Below are 18,877 nucleotides of genomic sequence, written 5' to 3'. Positions count from 1 at the left end.
TTGCATCTAGATTTTCACAATCACTGGTGCACAAAGACTCTTCCTGCTTCTACTTATCAGGCCTCACAAAAAGAATCAGAAATTAAAAGGATAGGGACCAGAATCATAATCAGTTTCTTTTATGGCATAGTATGTTTGCAGAACACTCATCCTCCTGAAAGGCAATAAAAAGATCTGACAATTTTCCCTTTGTCATAAGGGCACTGTCATATGACCTGACTTCTTTAGAGGGTGATTAACGCGGAAGGCTGAAGATGATTTGGAGACACATAACAGTTGACTCAATTATGTCTATGTCAACTGGGACATGCTTCAGCATTTCTCACTTAACATGCACATTCTACAGCACTGAAAAACAGTCAGCATATTGTCCTTGCTACTGGCTCTGGAAACTATATTAAGTTGAGCTTTTTGAGCCTCTACCTTTCTGATTTTTTTTTCTTTGTTCATTGATCCGTGCTGGTTTTGGCACGGATACAGTTGATTTTTCTTCATAGTAAATATTATGGGGCTATGTTTTGGATTTGTGCTGGAAATAGTGTTGATAGTAAAATAGGTTTTCATTATTGCTGAGCAGTACTTACAAGGAACCAAGGCCTTTTCTGCTCCTCATACCATCCCACCAGCAAGGAGATGGGATGCACAAGAAGGTGGAAGAGGACACAGCCAGGACAGGTGACCCCAGCTGACCACAGGATATTTCAGACCACATGGAATCATGCTTAGTATATAAAACTGGGGGAAGAAGGACTACCCCTCAAAGCATTTATCTGAAGAAGTTTTTGAATGTTTCCATCAGGGAAAGAATGTAATATACTCCAACACTTACTAATTTGATTCATAGTAATATGTAGAGGGACTGTCTATTCCAGGCTCCAAGGAACAGTCTCATATTTCTCAAAGGCATCATTTCCGCAGCTCACCAGAGAGTATTTTTTAACAGTTTCAGGTAAAAGCCAGTGGAATGCAAGACAACTTTGAAGATCATTTAATTTACCCTAAAATGATTAAGTAATGTACATGCCAAACCTGTGTAAAAAGAATAAATCCAGAACTTACCAGATGAAATGTAGAAAAGCCAGGGGTACTTAAGCTTCGTTGACAGAACTGTGCAAAGCCTGGTTGAAGAGTAAATTGTTTTCTTATTTCTGCAGATGAGTGCCTTTAATTAAGCAGAGAAAAATCCTTATAATTACAATAATCCCTTTACAAATTCCAAATGCCAGCATTTAGCTGATTTAGTCTCTGGTCTTGGTGTTTAGAAATATATTTTTATAATGGTCTAGACTCCTCTTGGTTTGTAGTTGATGCAAATTTCATAAAACATTTGCAGTCCTGTATAACTAAGATTCTGTCACTCTTCCAACAGATTTTTATCATTATTTGCAGCCGTCACAACTGGAAAATGCTATGCGAGAAAGAATAACCTTGGCCTTAAGTAAAGTGCAACTGCAACCTTCATAGCAATACTTGCAGATTCAGTTCTTCAAAGCAAAAATACATTAATAAAGCAGAGAAAGAAAAATGAACATCACATAAGCAAATATTTTAATTGATCAAGGGATAAAAACAAGACCACTCACTAAACAGTGTAACCCCAGACTTACACTACTAATGCAATTTGTTGTAAAAAGCCCAAGGCAAACCAAAGAAGGAACTAACAAATTTGCCTATTGTATCAGCTAAACATTTGAGGAAAAAACTTCTTAAGTCCTAAGTAACTGAAGTAGAGAGACCCCAGGACTGAATTCTTCAGAAATCCCAGGGTGGTAATGTACAGTCTGAAAAGACAGCAGAGTAGCATGGTGATTTTTCATGGAAACTAATCAATTAGTATTTAATATAATTTAGAATAATCAGTTTAAGAATAATCAGCCATGAAATGTAAAAAAACACCTACACTATATTTCACCATAAGGGTGCAGGACAAGACTTTTAAAACAAGATGCAGTTAAGCAGATTCCAAGCAAAAATAATAGCTTGCAGCCCACCATGGCAGTCAAATGGGGAAAAGTAAAACACAGAGGTAAGAAGACACTCCCTTCCACATGAGATTCTTTCAACTTCAGCAAGCATTAATAGCCATTTTAGAATTACCAGACACCACAGGACAGTTTTGACTGTACTTTTTCTCCTTTGTGGCCTCTTGATTCCTATGATGACTGTACGTATTCTGTGACAATTATTACAGCTTTTTTGAGCATGACGAAACCCTGAATTTCACTTAATACATTTCTGTTCATGTGAAGCAACAGGCACCTGACAGAAGGTATTCAAAGTATTAGAGGTATTAGGCCTGATTTAGAAAATAAAAATTGCATAAATGAGATGTTTTTAGGTCAAAAGACACTCACAGACGTGAGTGTAATGCTGCTGCCATTTGAAGTCAACTGCAATTGTAGACAGAACTGTAGCAGGCAGAGGCCCTGCAAGGCCTCCCTGGCGGTTACCCACCTAAGACAAGAAATGCAGAGTCACGATGAGTGGACCAAAGTAGCTCCTCTTCCATCCTCAGACCCTTGTTATCTCTCTGTAAGGCTATAGGTCGTATTCTCCTCAACCCTGGCCATTGGACAATTTCCAACACCCCAGCAGCCTACATAAACCCCCATCTCTGCCCAGTTCAGTGGAAGAGCTGTCACTGGAACCCTTCGCAGGACCCTGATAATAAAGACACCGCTGCGGAACTCTACACAGGCTTCTCCTCTCTCAATCCCTGCGTCTGCCGGGGCACCTTTGCGAGCACAGAGCTGCAATCACTAAGAGCTGAACTCACAGAGCTGGAATCACTCAATAGTGCTCGCTTAGGTTGCTTGCGGCTGGGAGCTAGCCCGAGGGACCCAGAGAGGTTGTGCCTCATCCGCACAGCGCTATCTGGGACACCTGTGGCGGCAGCTGCCCGGAGGGGCAGACGGACCCCCGGGGCCGCAGGCTGCGATACAGAAAAAAGCCAGAATTATAGAGAAAGTAAAGAGATCCATTTGGAAGAGGATTTCCTACTCATCAGTGGTATTCCAAAACTCAAAACCAAGACCTTTTAAAGGTTATTCATTGATTACATAAGCAAGAAGCCATGTAGGGAAAGATTCAAAGTCTGTGCATTCCGTAGATTATCTTTGACATATTTTAGAAAGAAAACCTTCTTGTATATCAGGGTTATTGTTACTCATTTTCCCACTACAAATAATCTCTGATAATGAATGCATGTACAAAACTCAAATTATTCAAAATTATTATTTTACTGCAAACTGAGGCAGTTTCTACCCTATGCCAAAACATCTATTACTGATGGAAATAGTAGAGGTAGCAGCAGAGGTAGACTGTTGCAGTCTACAGCAGAAGTTGCTGCTGTAAACAATGATATAAGACATCTTTAAATTACATCTAATATGGGGTTATCAGATGCTTCAAAGAGGAAATCACATGAATTTTCAGTACAAGAGGAAGCACACATATGTATGAAGGGCCAAATTTGCTGTCTGGTAAAAGCCTGGGCAAATGTAGCTAATTGAGAGCAAATACAGTTCTCAAGAACACTGTCATCATTTAGTTCCAGTGTCTCACCAGTAGAAAGAACTTGCAAACTAAATCAGTCCAATAGATGACAAACCTTGTAATCTCTAATGATGACTTTCAGATAAGAATAGTTCATTTGACTGACTTCACAGTTTTGCAATGACTAAAGGAAGAAAGTACAGTAAGAATAAGAGAATTCAGCAAAATTGGTTTGAACCAACTCAGAAATTATTGCCTAGATTTGCTAGGATTAGATAAAGGAAAGTCCCAGTTGCTAAAAGAACCAAAAGCACAAGTTAATCACACCAAAATGGATGAAAGGTGGGTGTAACAGTCAGGGATCTGCATGGAAACTTTTGAAAACTTGTGGAACTGTGGAAACAGAGGTCCTACTAGATGGCTCTTTGATTATACTAGAATGACTGTTGTCTGTGACATGCCTGTTTCCTGATCAAAGAGCTGCCTTGGGCACTATTGGTGTACCCTCAGGAAAATGGTAGTTCACAGTCATTTAGTGCATGTCATGTCTTAGCTTTCATGGAGGCTGCAGTCCATCTATGCCTGGCTATACTTTTGCCCTCCTTGTCTGTACAAAAGGCCTGTCTGATTCTGAGGAGAGCTTTACAGTCATACTTGACAGCAACAATGGTCTGTCTATGTGTTAAAAAAGAAGGAAAGAAGGCTAGTGGTTAAGGATAAATGCAAAGCAGTCACTGAAAAGTATGAGAAAAAGTTCTGTGGTTTCCATTCAGTTGAAGCAAGGGGACCACAAAATTGGACTTAACTTTAAAATGTATATCACATTAGACATGCCTGTTTATTAATAGTCTGATGATGAAGTGTATGGTGGGCAAATAGAAAATATGGACTGCAGTAAATTCTGGTAAAAAAAGTTTCACAATTATTGGTATATTATTGGCAATTATTAGGAGATGATGAACAGACAATATGCATTTATCTAAGGGCAGTCACATAAAACCAATCTAATGCTCTTCTGTGACAGTTTAACTGGCTCAGTGAGGGTCTTGATACTGTCCCTCATGACATTCCTATAAACAGAGAGAGTGGCTGGATTGAATCATCACAGCTGGTTCCGAAAGAGCTCACAGCTGGCTAATAAAACATATTCAAGCCATAGTCATCATTGGTTCAAAAGACAATTGCAAGAAAATTTTACAATGAGAAGCAATTTAATTTTTCCTCAATCTAATTCCAGTCCATACTTTATTTTACAACATGGATGATCATATAGGTAACATAGGACTAAAATCTGGGGATCACATCAACCCAGGTGGAATTGTGAGTATTTTAGAAACAGTCTGAAATCAGCACAGCTGGAGTCAATAAAAATGAATGTAAACCTCTAAACATAGGAAGAAAAAAGCCAACTGCAGAAATACAAAAAGTAAATTAACTGTCAAAAAAAAAAATTAGCCACATCACAGAAGAAACACTGAGAGAGTATACTGGGACACTTACCAATGCAACTACCACAGTGAGGAGAAACTGATGCTATTTCTGCTAATAGAAGTCAATGAGACATACTCGGGCTGATGAACACACTTATAACAACACAGAGTAAGATGCAATCAGTTTTAAAAGGCTTCAAAAGAGAGCAGTCAGAAGGCTAAAAATTTTGGCAAGGATGACCCAGGAGGAAAGACTGAAAAAATCAGTTGTGTCACAAAAAGGGAGACTGACAGGAGACAGCAGTTGTCCTTGACTATGTAGAAGATAGCAAAAAGTAAAGAAAATGGTGAACAGTTCATGTCCCTAGAGGGAAGAAGAATAAGTAATGTGCTTAAATTGAAACAAGAAAGCTCTAGTAAAGTATTTGGAAGAAAGTTCCCACTGCTACAGCAGCAGGACACTAAAAGTGGCCTGAGGAAGCTAGCTGGTGTTGTGGCCAAGCCATTCTCTATTATATTTGAAAAGTCCTGGTGGTCAGGTAAAATCCTGGTTGACTGAAAAAAGGAAAACATTGTTCTCATTTTTAAAAAGGGGAGAAAGAAGGAACACAGAGGCAACTACAGACTGGTGAACCTCACCTCTGTGCCTGGGAAATCATGGGCAGATCCTCATGGAAGCAGTGTTAAGGCACATGGAGGTGATCCAAGGCAGCTTTATGGCTTTACTAAGGACAAATTTTGCCTGACCAGCCTGGTGGCCCTGTATGAGGGAGTGTCTGCAAAGGTCAATAACAAAAGACTTAGTGATGTCGTGTAGCTAGGTGACATTGTGACATTATCCCACGTGACAGCTTATCTCCAAATTGGAGAGGCATGGCTATGATGGATTTAGTATTTAGTGAATAAGGAATTTGCTGGATGAACACAGCCAGTGAGTTGTTGTCAATGGCTCTTGTGAACAATCCAGGTGGAGGCTGGTGAGGAGTGGTGTTCCTCAGGGCTCTATCTGGGCACTGGTGGTCTTCCGTATCTTCGCCAGAGACATTAACAGTGACATCGAGTGCACCCTCAGCATATTTGCAGATGACACAAAGCTGAGCAGTACAGGTAACACAACAGAAGGAAGGGATGCCATCCAGAGGAACCTGGACAAACTTAAGCAGTAGGCCCATGGGAATCTCTGAAGGTTCAACAAGTCCAAGTGTAAAGTGCTGTCCCTGGGCCAGGGCAGTCCCAGATATGAGTACATACTGGGGGAAGAACTCATTGAGAGCAGCTCTGTGGAGAAGGGCCTGGGGGCTCTCCTGGGTGAAAAGCTGGAAGTGACCCAGCAGTGTGTGCACACAGCATAAAAAGTCAACTGCATCCTGGGCTGCATGCAAAGAACTCTGCTCTTCTGCAACCTGCCTGGGGTACTGAGTCCAGGTCTGTTGTCCTTAGGACACAATAAATATGGACCTGTTGCAGCAGGTCCAAAGGAGAGTCATGAGGATCTGCAGGATCTCTTCTGCAAAGGCTGGGAGACCTGCAGTTATTCAGCCTGGAGAAGTCTCTGGGGAGGCCTCATTCACAGTCTTTTACTACCTAAATGGAACATGTCAAAAAGAGGGAGTGTGACTTTTTCTACAGGCAAATAGTGATATGACAAAGGGGCAATGGTTGTAAACTTACAGAGGAGAGATTTAGATTAGATCTTAGGCAGAAATTCTTTACATAGGGCATGGTGAGGTACTGGAACACATCACCCAAAGAATTTGTGGATGCCCTGACCTTGGAAGTGTTCAAGGACACGTTGGATGGGGCTTTGAGCAACCTTGCCTATTGAAAGGTGTCCGTGCCCATAAAGGGGACAGTTAGATCTGGATGACCTTTAAGGTACTTGCTGGCCCAAACCATTCTGTGATTCTAAGCAGCCATCTCATGATTGCCTAGTGTGAAGAGCCCATTTGTGATGTCCCTGAACTACCTGGAAAATGGCATCTGGGCAACTGCAACCCATTCAAAGACCAGTGGGACACAGCAGTGTTAATGGCTGAAAAAAAAAGGTGAAGACTTTTCCACAAAGGTCACTGCTAAATTCAGTTTGTCAACATGAATGTAGAAAGATAGCATAAACGTGTACAAAGATGGCAGATGACAGCACACTAAGGATTTTCTGGATTTTAGGTCCTTGGCTGAACCACAGAGTCAGAACAAAAGAACATAAATTGGAAGTATTTCTTCCACTCTGTGATGTCTTGGGCCCTGAATGATGATGGCATACAATCATACAATCTGGTGCAATTCTTGAAAAAGCTGGAATTCATCAAACTTCCTGATCGGCACAGACAGGACTGAAGGGTAGCCAAAACAAAACCCAAACCCCAAATTGGTGCTTCTCAATCTCAATTTCACCAGTGTCTGTCCCACAGGTAGATATAAACCTCCAGCAATTGCTAGCAAACAGCTGAGACATAGTCTGTATTTCACAAGTACTCTCCTATGCAAAGCATTCAGTTTGCATAATACATTAACAGTGTAACCAAAGTTACAGACTACACCTGGAGGTTCTTAAAATTAAATTAATCTTGGAGGTCAAATTCTGGAATGTTTCTCAGGACAGAGCTCACTGAAGGATTGTAAGCTTGGAGATTTGGGTTATTAGTTGGGCCCAGATGAGGTATCAGGAAAGGAAGATAAAACAGCCATTTATTTTCTTCCTCTAACATATGTGACATTTATGGCCGAACATTGCTAGTTCTATAATTAAAATTATATGAATGCTTCTAATGCATAAAGCAGGTTTTGCAGTTTCACTGTAAATTCTGCATGCCATATTTCAATGATGTATGTCTTTGAAATATGTAATTTAAAGCAGGCACAATGGGCATTTTTTTAGTATGCATATAATATGAAAATTTAAACAGAGAAAAACAATTTAAAAATAAAAGTGAAAGAGAACAGTGTTAAAGATCACCAATTACCTGAAAATCAGAAACTTCATAAGAAAAGATCTGATTTTAAAAGCACACTTCACATGCCTACTGGATGAAGTTCCCCAAAGTTACTTACTATTACAGGGGAGGCAGAAAGGGTAATCCTTAACAACCTCACAACCCCTTCCAGAAGACTGAAGTTGTCTTCTGCAAAATCTGCATACGCAATTAGACAGAAAGGAAATATGAAAATAAATAAATAAATAGAAAGTACAAGAACTATCCCTAAAGACAGACACATTCATACTAAAATGTATACAGTTGGCAGAATCGTAAAAAAAAAAAAGTGAAAACTTTTACTGAACAGGTAAAATATTCAGTCTTAGATACCCTGAAGAGTAATCCCTTTCATCTGACACTGACAAAGAAAATTCATGACCAGCTTTTGTTCTTTTCTGAGCCTAAGATGAAACTTCTCTAGTTACAACTGAAAACGAGCAACTAAAAAGCTCTAGAAGAGAAAAATATAACAATTACCTACCGCTCTCTTTCACTCCCACACGCAAACACACACAAAGTTTTGGGCAATGATCCAGATCTTTAACTAGCAAATATGGGAATCTCACTTAGATCTCCTGTTCTTACTGCCAGTGGCACTGCCTGTTTTTCTTCTAAGTTTCTAATTAGTCCTTAAGGCATCAGAGCTCCACTGTGTTAGTTACTGTTTACGGCAGTGGTCGATCTGAACTGTTGCTGCTTCCTTGTTGGCTCAGGTAGGCTGTACACCCTCTGGCATACACCCACTTTGGGGTCTACCACATTAAGACTCTATATCAGCTAAAGCAATAAAGATCCTATTCAAGATGGTTGAAATTTAACAACAATTTTCTTACAAGGGATGGTGTGGGAAGAAAGAAAAAAATCTAGAAGAGGAAACTATTGACTTAATTATGCTGTCAGCTTGTTACAAAGTAAAATGGGCAAGAGCTCAATTTTTATTTCTTTCCCAGGTCATGTATGATATTTATTCAGAGAAGATTTTTCTCTGCCTTTCTGTTTTGCTGTTAATCACTGCATGGATAATAGGAATAGCTATGAAATAACATTTGAGAAGACAATGTGCATACATTGTTGACTGCTGGGTCTTGCAATGAAAGTAGTTTTAGGTGTGATAGTTTAGTGGTACCTCCTGGAAAGCAGAAAGCGTCAATGTTGTCTGCCATCCTATTATAGACATAGACTGGTTGTGATAGTTTATATATGCAATAGAAAATTTGTAATTAATATCTCATTGATGCTAATTACTGATGCTAACAAAAGATAAATATGTGTGTAAACACCAGAATTCTTTTGTTGTCTCCATTGACTTAATATCCACCAGCACACTGCAATATGTACACAGAGATTTCATTCTGAATGGATTAACCTCAGTTTATCTAAGGACAATTTTCTGTGTTTGGCTCAGAAGCCTCTCTGCTTGAAAAGCACTAAAGCTCACATTGGTGCCTTATTATTTTCTGTTAATTGAGATGTCTGAAGAAATACTTTTTAACAAATATGCCCCAACAGCCTCCAGGAGACACACAGGTCTATATTCCATTGCAAAACTGTAGTTATGGCATAGCTTTTTTTATTTCTTTTTTTTTTTTCCTAAACTATTTTAAAATCTTTCAAAAGCTTACATTCTTTACAATAAAAATCATAATGGTAATTTCAAGGCCAGTAATGATTGCATGTGCCACCCTCTCCTTATACTGTGATTTGAAAGTAATAGAATAATGTTAGTTTGCTCTTCTAGATTTTTGTTTTGTCTGCACTGTTCCTGCAATTCTTAACAAAGTGATTATGAAATAAGTGCAAAGACTTATATTCCAGCTAATGTGTATTATCTGAGTATCCAAAAGGCTTCACTAAGAAAATGCTACTAATACTGACAATTTTGTAAATCCTGTACCAACTTTAATGGTACTTGTGCATTGTTTTCACTTTTTTACTAAGAAACAATTATTGACACTAAGTGGAAGAATTCAGACATTAACAGCAATAATAAATAATATTAAAATAAAGACTATGTACATGTTATTCAAGGGACATTTTTCTTTTTGCTCCTATAGGGTTATTTTATTTTCTTTATCAAGGTCAAAATCTGTATTTTTATCAACCAGCAAAAAATATTGCTGTCAGTTTCAAATAAATTCACCATATTAATAAAAGGGTCTTTAATACTGAGTACAGGAAAGGCCAGAGGAGGAAATAAGGCAAATGGAACAGAACTGGAAAAATAATTTGTGTTAATATTTTGGCCCCTCATTTACTAAGAACACAGATTTGTGGAGCTTCAGTGTGACTTTTCTGATATGGAAAAAACATGAGAGTTTTTTTCCCAGTCACTTCTTAGGGCAACATTTTTTTCTTTAGAGCTAAGTTGAACTAGAAAAAGTAGGATCATTTACAAAAATGCCTAAAAAAAAAAAAACTGGCCCACTTTCAAGCACATGAAGGGGTACTGCTATTTCTAGAACAGGGAATTTTGATTCAACTTCAGCAGGAGCCAAAGTCGTATCTAAGATACATTTGAAAGCTGGGTCTTTTGCTCACACTCTTAAAGTGTTCACAGAATTTGGCAAATATTAAAAGCTGTTGTTAAAAATAATATATTTTTGTATCTCTGGTTTTCTTTACATGTACAAATTTCATTATTATACACTGTTACAAACACATGTGGATTATGCAAGACATTTTATATCATAAGTTACAAACTGAAATATCTGGAAAATTTCAAGCTGGAGAAATGTTACATTTTGCTCAGTGTTCTAAATATGAGGACTTGATACTATTATCTTTGTAAGGCTCAGATCATGTAACAACTGAAATAATATATTCTTTTATCTAACTCAGTTTGCTTGACTTTAGGGAAAAATACCAATATTGAGTCTAGGTGTGCTGACTCCCTTATAAAAGATATCCATTATTACCTAGGCTCAGAGAACTGTTATTCATCATGTGCAAGTATAATTCTACAAAACTCATGAGGAACTCATAGGGACTTTTTGTGTGAACTTGGTCCAAGAGCTGGTTAAGCCTTGGCCTATTATTCTGTAATTGCATTTACGATGGCATACTTTTAGTGTAATTGTGTTACACTAATTATTCATTCAGACTACCCTTTTTCCTACTGCTACAGACAACGGTAAAGTCTGGTATGGGTTCCTCAAATCAATTTTAAAAAATAGTCAAGTCAGAATAAGAAAAAAGGACAACCATATAGACTTGTGTTCATTAACTGTAATTTTTAATGACTATAAAACCTGAAAATGGTAGAAGGTATAAAATATTCCTTTCTTGCTGGTTTTCACTTCATGTTTGAAAATGAGAACTGTTTGGAACAATAAATAAGAAATATTCATACTCAGGACTTGGTGGATGCAAAAATGTTTCTTATTTGCATCTACATTTTCCTTTGGTAAGCTTAGGATTTCTTTGACTATATACAAAAAAAAAAAAAAGAAAGAAAGAACTTCATCATAAATTGCATGCCAGGCTTCACCATGCACATATATGTCTGAAGTCTTGAGGGACATAAGATCTTAAAAAAGAATGTTAAAATGCTTTCCTAAGCTTTTCTGCTCAGAGCTTAAAGCCTGTTTCAAGCTCAGCAGTCATCTCCCAGAGAAAAAGCAAAAATCCCATTTCTCTAATGCTGTAACAGGGATTATTACACCTGAGTTCAATGATTGCACATATGTAAGTGCTGTATAATACTATGCGTAAGCAACTGTAACAGAAAATAGATGGCCATATTTTAAACCCTATTTGAGTATCAAGTCTGCAGTTAGAGAGCTTCCTAGCTGTCAATAACATCTGTCTCAACTGTAACAACAGTATTCTGCTTGCATGACCAACTGTTCTCTAAATACACAGTTTCTACAGCTGCCTACCAGTTGATAAAGTGTACCCTTGTATTATGGAGCCTATCTTTCCTGCACTTGTAATTTTTCACAGCGATATGGCTGGGTGGGCCTGTGTTTGTCATCAACCTCCTACTTAAGTGGCTACTATCACCTTCATTGTATGGCAGGCAGATGACTCCAGAAAGGGTAATCAATAAAAACCAAAAGTAAGTCACTGTGAATAACCAAAGGCACCACTACTCTCTGAAAAGTAGTTATGAGGACATTCTCTTGCCATTTCTTCTCCATTTCCTAAAAGTTACATATATTTTAGGCATTAAATGTTGTAATTTTTGCAGAGAATGGCAGAGGAAAGGGCTTTTAGTCTTTGTGATTGACACTATGATACCAAATGTAGTAAGGGCATCATCCTGAATAATCTTACCTTTAAAAAATGAGGAGATGCTTACAGGAAATTTAAACAAAAATATAAATTATTACCCTATGGCACAATCTAGACCTATGACGCTGCTTTTTTCTTCAGTTTACTCCCATAATTGATTTACAATCCACTTTTGCTAGTTTACGTCTCTCCCTTATAGTGGAGGAGTACTTGTAAAAATGTCCCAGAATATGGCACACAGAATATGCCTAGAGGAAGAGCCATCTGAGGCTTTTAATAACTATTTAGTTATTCACATGCTGTGAGCACTTGTAACTGATAGAACAGAGATGAAACCATGGTATTGAGTCCTTTTTATCTTTTCTGCTCCCTCATACTGCCTTGATTTCAAGCAGTGGGAAGGTGGAAGGTAAAGCATCTGTGTGCAGAAGCTGCAGTGAGGACTGGTCTTTATGAGTAGTATATGCAGTTGCAGAGCACCCTGTCTTCTTTCCCCTCTCTTCACCTGCTTTAGAGCCATGTACAATCTATTCTTTATGCTGAATACAAATCCAGAAGACACCAAGACAATGATGCCACAAACGGAAAAAACAGCTTGGAGTAAAGAGATGGGGTTCTTCATATGTCTAAAAGAATAATGTCTAAAGCTGGTGAAGTATAAGTTGGATGAAAAGACAGCGAGTTGGACTGAAAACTTCCTGAACAGTTCATGATGATCAGTGGCAAGAGGTCTAGGTGGACGGTATAAACTAGCAGTAAAACTCAGTGGTCAATACTCAATCCAATCCTGATTAACACCTTCATTAATAATATGGAGGACAGGGCAGAGTGTACCCTCAGCAAGTTTACTGATGACATAGAAGTGGCAGGACAGTGCAGCATTACCTTCTTGATGCACAAGAGGGTCATGCTGCCATTCAGAGGGAACTCAATGGGCTCGAGAAATGCACTGATGGAAACCTTGTATAGTTCAAAAAGTGCAAAGCCCTGCACCTGGATTGTCTTCATGCACCTATATATGCTGGAAGGCACTTAGCTGGAAAACAGCTTTGCAGGAAAGCATCAGAGGTCCTAGAGGACCACGACTACATTGGTTCTAGGAGACTGAGACTTCCACAAAGTTGAACATGAGCCAGCAATATGCCCTGGTTGCAAAAAAGCCAGATGTTACACCAGGGTGTGCTGGGCAGAGTATTGCCGGTGGGTTGAAGGAGCTGATCCTTGCCCTCTGCTCGATGCTGGTGAGACATACCTAAGTTCTCTACACAAGACTGGGCTCCTCAGTACAAGAGAGACACGGATATACTGGAGAGACACTTGCCAAGGGTGACTAAGGTGACAAAGACACCAGAGTGTCTCTCCAGAGGGGAAAGACTGAGACAGCTGGGACTGTTCAGAGAAAGGAAGGCTTGGGGGGATCTTATCAATTTATACAAATATCTAAAGGGAGAGAGTAAAGAAGACAGAGACAGGCTTTTCTCAGTGGTTATCAGTGACAGCACCAGGGGCAATGGGCTTGCCCTGAAACTTGGGAGATTCCATGTGAAACATCTTTTTCCCATGCGGGTGACTGAGCCCTGGCACAGGCTGCTCAAAGAAATTGTGGAGTCTGCCTCCTTACATTGCTATACCTAACATATGAAACATGTTGATCTTACTTTTTCTCTTTAATCTGTTGCATTTAATATTCTGTGTACCAAGTACAAAACCATTACCATTTCACACATGTATGTAGATTTTTATATTTACTACATAAACTTATTGTACATACAAGAGACTGAGGTCCTCTCTGGAGATTCTTTTATATATTTAGAGTTTGAAAAGAAAAAGTAATGAAAATAAATAGCTTAGTGTATACAGTGAAGTCTGGTCAATGCTTTTAAGTAGTTAACATCTTACTACATCCATATAACAATGGTTTTATTGAAATTCAATCAAAACATGATAGTCTCAGTCCCATGAAGGGGTTGCAATGAACAGCAATCTACTTTCAGAGTATTAGGAAATGAAGACAATTTTTGCACTGTGCTTAACTCTTCCACAACAGCCTTTGTCATTTAGGCTAAATTCTTGTGAATCTTCAGACCCAACACTCTTTACAATTTATGATTTAAGATGATAGTTTCATTTCAGGTTAAAAAAAAAAGTAAAATGGAATTCCTGATACAACTGGAGAATTTCATATGAGTATGAGTATGACTTTTAATGTAAGCTTTTAAAATTTTGAAATCTTTAGATGTTTCCTTTAATATTGATAGTGTGAATTTGTTATTCTTTAATATAAGTCTATGCATGTAAACACATCCTTAAGTATACATCTTAAAACGAGAATAGGAAAAGCTAAGTTGGTTGCACAACTGGGCAATTTCAGGGACAAGGAAATGAAATTACAGAAATGAATGTTGAAAATTTCTTATGTAATACTTGTGAAATTCAGAAAACAGTTGTCTGTAGAGGCAGTTGAGGAGTATGCCTATTGGGAGGGTTTTTAATTGCAAGAGACAAATTACTAAAAGTTAGGTGATATGTTAGGGACCTGTATTGCTGTTCTTGATAACTTTATGTTTTGTAATTTGTGTGTTGAAATGCTTTGAATGTAGAGTATTGGTGACCAGTGCCCCAGCTAGGTGCTTGAAGCACAATTTTCTTCACTTGAAGTCAAAACAAACAATTACTACTGCAAGACCTATGTGAAAGATAAGACAGTAAATTACACTAGGTAAGCAAAAATAATAAAAATATAATATCTCTCTGCTAATGTTGCGTTTATCCTAACACACTGTCATGACAAACTGATTAAAATTCAGTTTTTCTGGTCTCTCAAACCTACACTGCTCAGCTGGTACATATTAGAGCACACATCTCTAGCCATGATGAGTTGTTTTCTCCTCAGTGGTTTACAAAATTATTTTTTAACTTCCTTGATTCCTGGGTATAAATACTGTGATGGGAAAATAGATACAGTTACTTTGCACAATCCAAATATCTTCTAATTATTATCTTGAATTAAGCTCATCTCTAGCCATGATGAGTTGTTTTCTCCTCAGTGGTTCACAAAATTATTTTTTAACTTCCTTGATTCCTGGGTATAAATACTGTGATGGGAAAATAGATACAGTTACTTTGCACAATCCAAATATCTTCTAATTATTATCTTGAATTAAGTTCAGCAAGGATGATCTGGCTTTTTGCGTCCCATGCTGAATTCTAGCTGCCTGACTTGAGAGACACTAAAAATTTGTTCCTTCACTTATACATAGGAATGAACATCATTATTCATAAAACCTATCTTATTAATGCAGAAGGAACCACTTACATACATGCATTAAAAGCATATGTGCAAGTCTTTGCAGGATTAAAAAAGGCAGGAAGCAACAGGTTGGGGCAACAGACACCACATGAGTGGAAGGAAGAATAAAGTGATAGGAAAACACGGTTATGTGGGCAGGTTGCATACAAGAGTTTGAAGGCATTTGAAGACCTGTTTTTAAAGTTTGACCTAGCTTTAAACAAATATGTTGCTTGTCATGTAATAGCTGTTCCTGAAACATCTGCAACTAGAGTGCTCATGAACTTGCACTAAATTTAAAACATAATGAGACCACTAAGATATTTTCTATCATGTTATTGCTGATTTTTTACAGAACAGATTTCATAGGTTAATAAGATATCTGTCATGGCTCACCAAACACACTAGGGTACACCTTATGTTACTAGCAGGGAGGTGGCTGAGTTTAGGCAGAATAGAACCTAAAATTCTACTGGTCCTCGTAAAAACAGTGTATAGCTTACATAAATCACTGGCAAAAGAAAGAGTGAACAAAAAAGCGTGCAAATTTATAGTGAATGCAAAGTAATTATAGAGTCAATGTACTAACTCCTGAAAATGTTGCCTTGTCAGTAATGTTCCACGCTCAATACAAGTAGCATTTTGAAGAAGTCACAAACTCTGAAAAGAAGAAACAAAATTTTACAGCTGTAAATTAGCCTTTTGTGTACAGTCAAGAAACCCACTAACCTATTATTCCTCTGATTTTAAAAATTACTTTAAAAAACCCAAACTACCACATTAAAAATGCTTCTTGCATACATCTATCACTCTTCTGTCAGCAGTACAAACTGCATTGGAGGCATGTAAAAATGTCCTGCTGCTTTTGAAGAAAGGGAAACAAAATATCCTTCTAAAAAATATCTACTATACTGATAAAAGAGAATAAAGTGTAAGTGTAAAAGAGAATATCTATGTTCACAAAATAAAAGGGCACGCTCTTAAATAGGAATAATATTCAGAATATGTTTATAATATATTTCAACATTTAACTTGCTATGAAAAATACTATTTCACTATTGATTCAAAAGAAAAAGAGAAAATTTAAAAAAATATAGCTAATTTAATTTCAGAACAGTTCTTACTAACAAAACTTCTGTGAATCTTCATGAAATGAAGCGGAACTAATTGTTATGAATCTGCTACTTTGTAAGGCTTTAGTCATAGAGATGAAGAGTGACCATCACCAAAGCTAGGAAAAGACGCCAAAAAGCTGACCCTAAAAATGGGAAGAAAGAAAATAAACTCTGTAACCATTGGCTAGTTATGATTTCTGTTCAAGCAAGTCTCCAAATGATCAGGAATTGTGGCCTGCTCCTCTCATGAGCTGCTCATCTGATGGCTTCTAAATATGGTGTCTCACTCTTGTGAATATTCCACCATAAATTTAAAATAAATTCCCAAAGGATACAGAAAGGTATGCTGATGCATATTCTGCCATGAGAAAGGCACATCATAGAGGAGCTAATTTTATCCTCCCTGACTGCAAACCCCATGTCTTCCAAAAAATTGCTTAGGAGGCGGAGTTTCTCTGCATACTTTTCTCTCTGGCACAGAGACTTATCCTTAGTTTATATTACCATTATGCTATTTATTCTTTTATGTGTTAGCAAACTCAAGTACCTGTTACTTACACCAACACTCTGGAAACAGTTTTTGTCTCAGATGACAAGACTATTGAAAAGGAGGCCTGTTTTTTCCTTTAACCGAACAATATGAAAATAATTGTCTTGGTTTCTTATTGCCACCACAGAGCACAGACAAGCTGAGAGTCAGGACTTCTCTGGGAAAAGACACCAAAGTCTATCAGACAGCAAGTTTAGTCTCAAGAGTATGTTGTTCCAACAGCCGAACTCTAATATATTTGGTTGAGGGAGGGAATGTAGGAGGTAGATATATTTTCAGTCATTGGGGGACTTTTCATAGATGAAAGAATGAAAAAAAATCCCAGGGATGTATGCCATTGCAGTATTGATGTCCTACATGAACTGCTTATTTGCCAGGAGTGCTAATTTAGAGGGATCAGGTAATTTTGCCACTTCTTGTGAAGGGGAACCCAAATTCCCTGCCCCATCGCCAGCGAGCAGCCCCTCCAAAGAACTCGGAACTTCTTCTAACAGAACAGATAGGGAACGAACTCTTGGGGTGAGACTGGACGTCTCCTTCCTGCCAGAGGACACGGACCCACAGTCGGCTTCGTGTGAGTACCCTTCATCAAAGCAAACCTTACAGCAGAAGTGCAGCCAGGTCGGCAACTCCCGCAGGAGCAGCGGGCGGCGCGGAGCAGCGCCCGTCGAAGGCTGGCCAGCCCGGCTATCTGGAGCTGTCAGATGGCTCCCCGCCCCGGGGGTCTCCGGGGGAGGAGCCGTCCCGCCCTGCTCTCGCCGCCCTCCCGCTTGTCTTGGCCAGGCTGAGACTGGCGAGGGGTGATTGCCCGGTACAAGGAAAGCCGCTTACCTGTTGATTTTCAGGGCGAACGCCCTCCTGTCTGCAGCAGGTAACGTCGCCATACGGGCGAGCAGCCGTGGGTGTCGGCTGCCGACGAGTACCGAGACTGGCTGTACGCACGAAGGGCGGCTTTATTTCATTTATTTGTTTTTCTTATTTGCGTGCTCCGGGCTAAAAACCCGACGATCCACTGACAGTTCTGGGTGGCAACTTCCGCATTTTACCTTCCTCACTGAAATTGGCCGGAGTGGGAGGGATCTGCCCTAGTGCACAGCAGACTGCTCACCCTGCCGCGGGTTCCCCATCGCCAGCAGCGTCCAGCCCGGCGCCCCGGGCGTCCTGCGCCTTCCCGGCGGCTTCCACCAGCCGTCCGCCTCGGCCAGGGCGCCCACAGGCACTGGGGGAGAGTAGGAATTCCCCTCCCTCTTTTACAGAGGCTAACCCCGAGCCCTCCGGGGGCATTTTGGAGGGAAGCAGCGGGGAAGGCAAGCGCTTAGGCACGGACAGGAATGGAAGGCACCGTGTACAACTGAACACGCATAGTTGCGGGAATCCATGCACATCCCTCACGACCCTTTTTCTTTTGGAACTGCAGTGCGATTGTCAGACACCTCCGCCTCCGCCCCACCACACCCACACACATATGCACGCCCGCCGGGGATCAAGGGTTGCTCTGCGGGGGCGGCGAAGAAGCAGCGGGCACTGCTGCGCACCGCTAGCCATTGCCGTAGCTGGGCCGGCCCCGGGCGCCGAGGCTCCAGCCCGTCCTGCCAGGCGGAGCAGGCAGGGCCGCCGGGCCGGGCAAGGCAGGATCGGGCGGAGCTGCTCCGAGCAGGGCAAAACCGCGCCCACTGTCCCACAGGGGTCAGAGATAGCCAGGCACCTTCCTTCGGCCCCAACAGCGCATAGATGGAGCTGTTTGGGCAAGTGGGGACAGCAAGTTGTGAAAGGTAAATACATGTCAGCTC

At 39.7% G+C, this 18,877-nt stretch overlaps 1 protein-coding gene across 2 annotated transcripts in view; it reads right to left on the bottom strand.

The window, feature by feature from the left end:
• DOCK8 (dedicator of cytokinesis 8) overlaps positions 1-18,124 on the bottom strand; it is an 87,963-nt gene extending 69,839 nt beyond the window's left edge. The window contains exons 1-2 of one of the 2 annotated variants that reach the window (XM_068177419.1): positions 17,919-18,124; positions 1,060-1,162 (exon numbers count right to left, since the gene is read on the bottom strand). In XM_068177419.1, coding sequence (XP_068033520.1) covers positions 1,060-1,162; positions 17,919-17,971 — 156 coding nt within the window. In that variant the 5' untranslated portion in view covers positions 17,972-18,124. The remainder of the gene's footprint in view (positions 1-1,059; positions 1,163-17,918) is intronic. The other variant, XM_068177417.1, reaches the window with a different exon arrangement.
• Positions 18,125-18,877: the final 753 nt, after the last annotated feature.

The sequence above is a fragment of the Anomalospiza imberbis genome, chromosome Z (assembly GCF_031753505.1).
Source record: "Anomalospiza imberbis isolate Cuckoo-Finch-1a 21T00152 chromosome Z, ASM3175350v1, whole genome shotgun sequence".
Taxonomy (NCBI): Eukaryota; Metazoa; Chordata; class Aves; order Passeriformes; family Viduidae; genus Anomalospiza; species Anomalospiza imberbis.
Note: the sequence above shows the minus strand (reverse complement) of the source record. Positions and strands in the feature narration are given on the sequence as shown.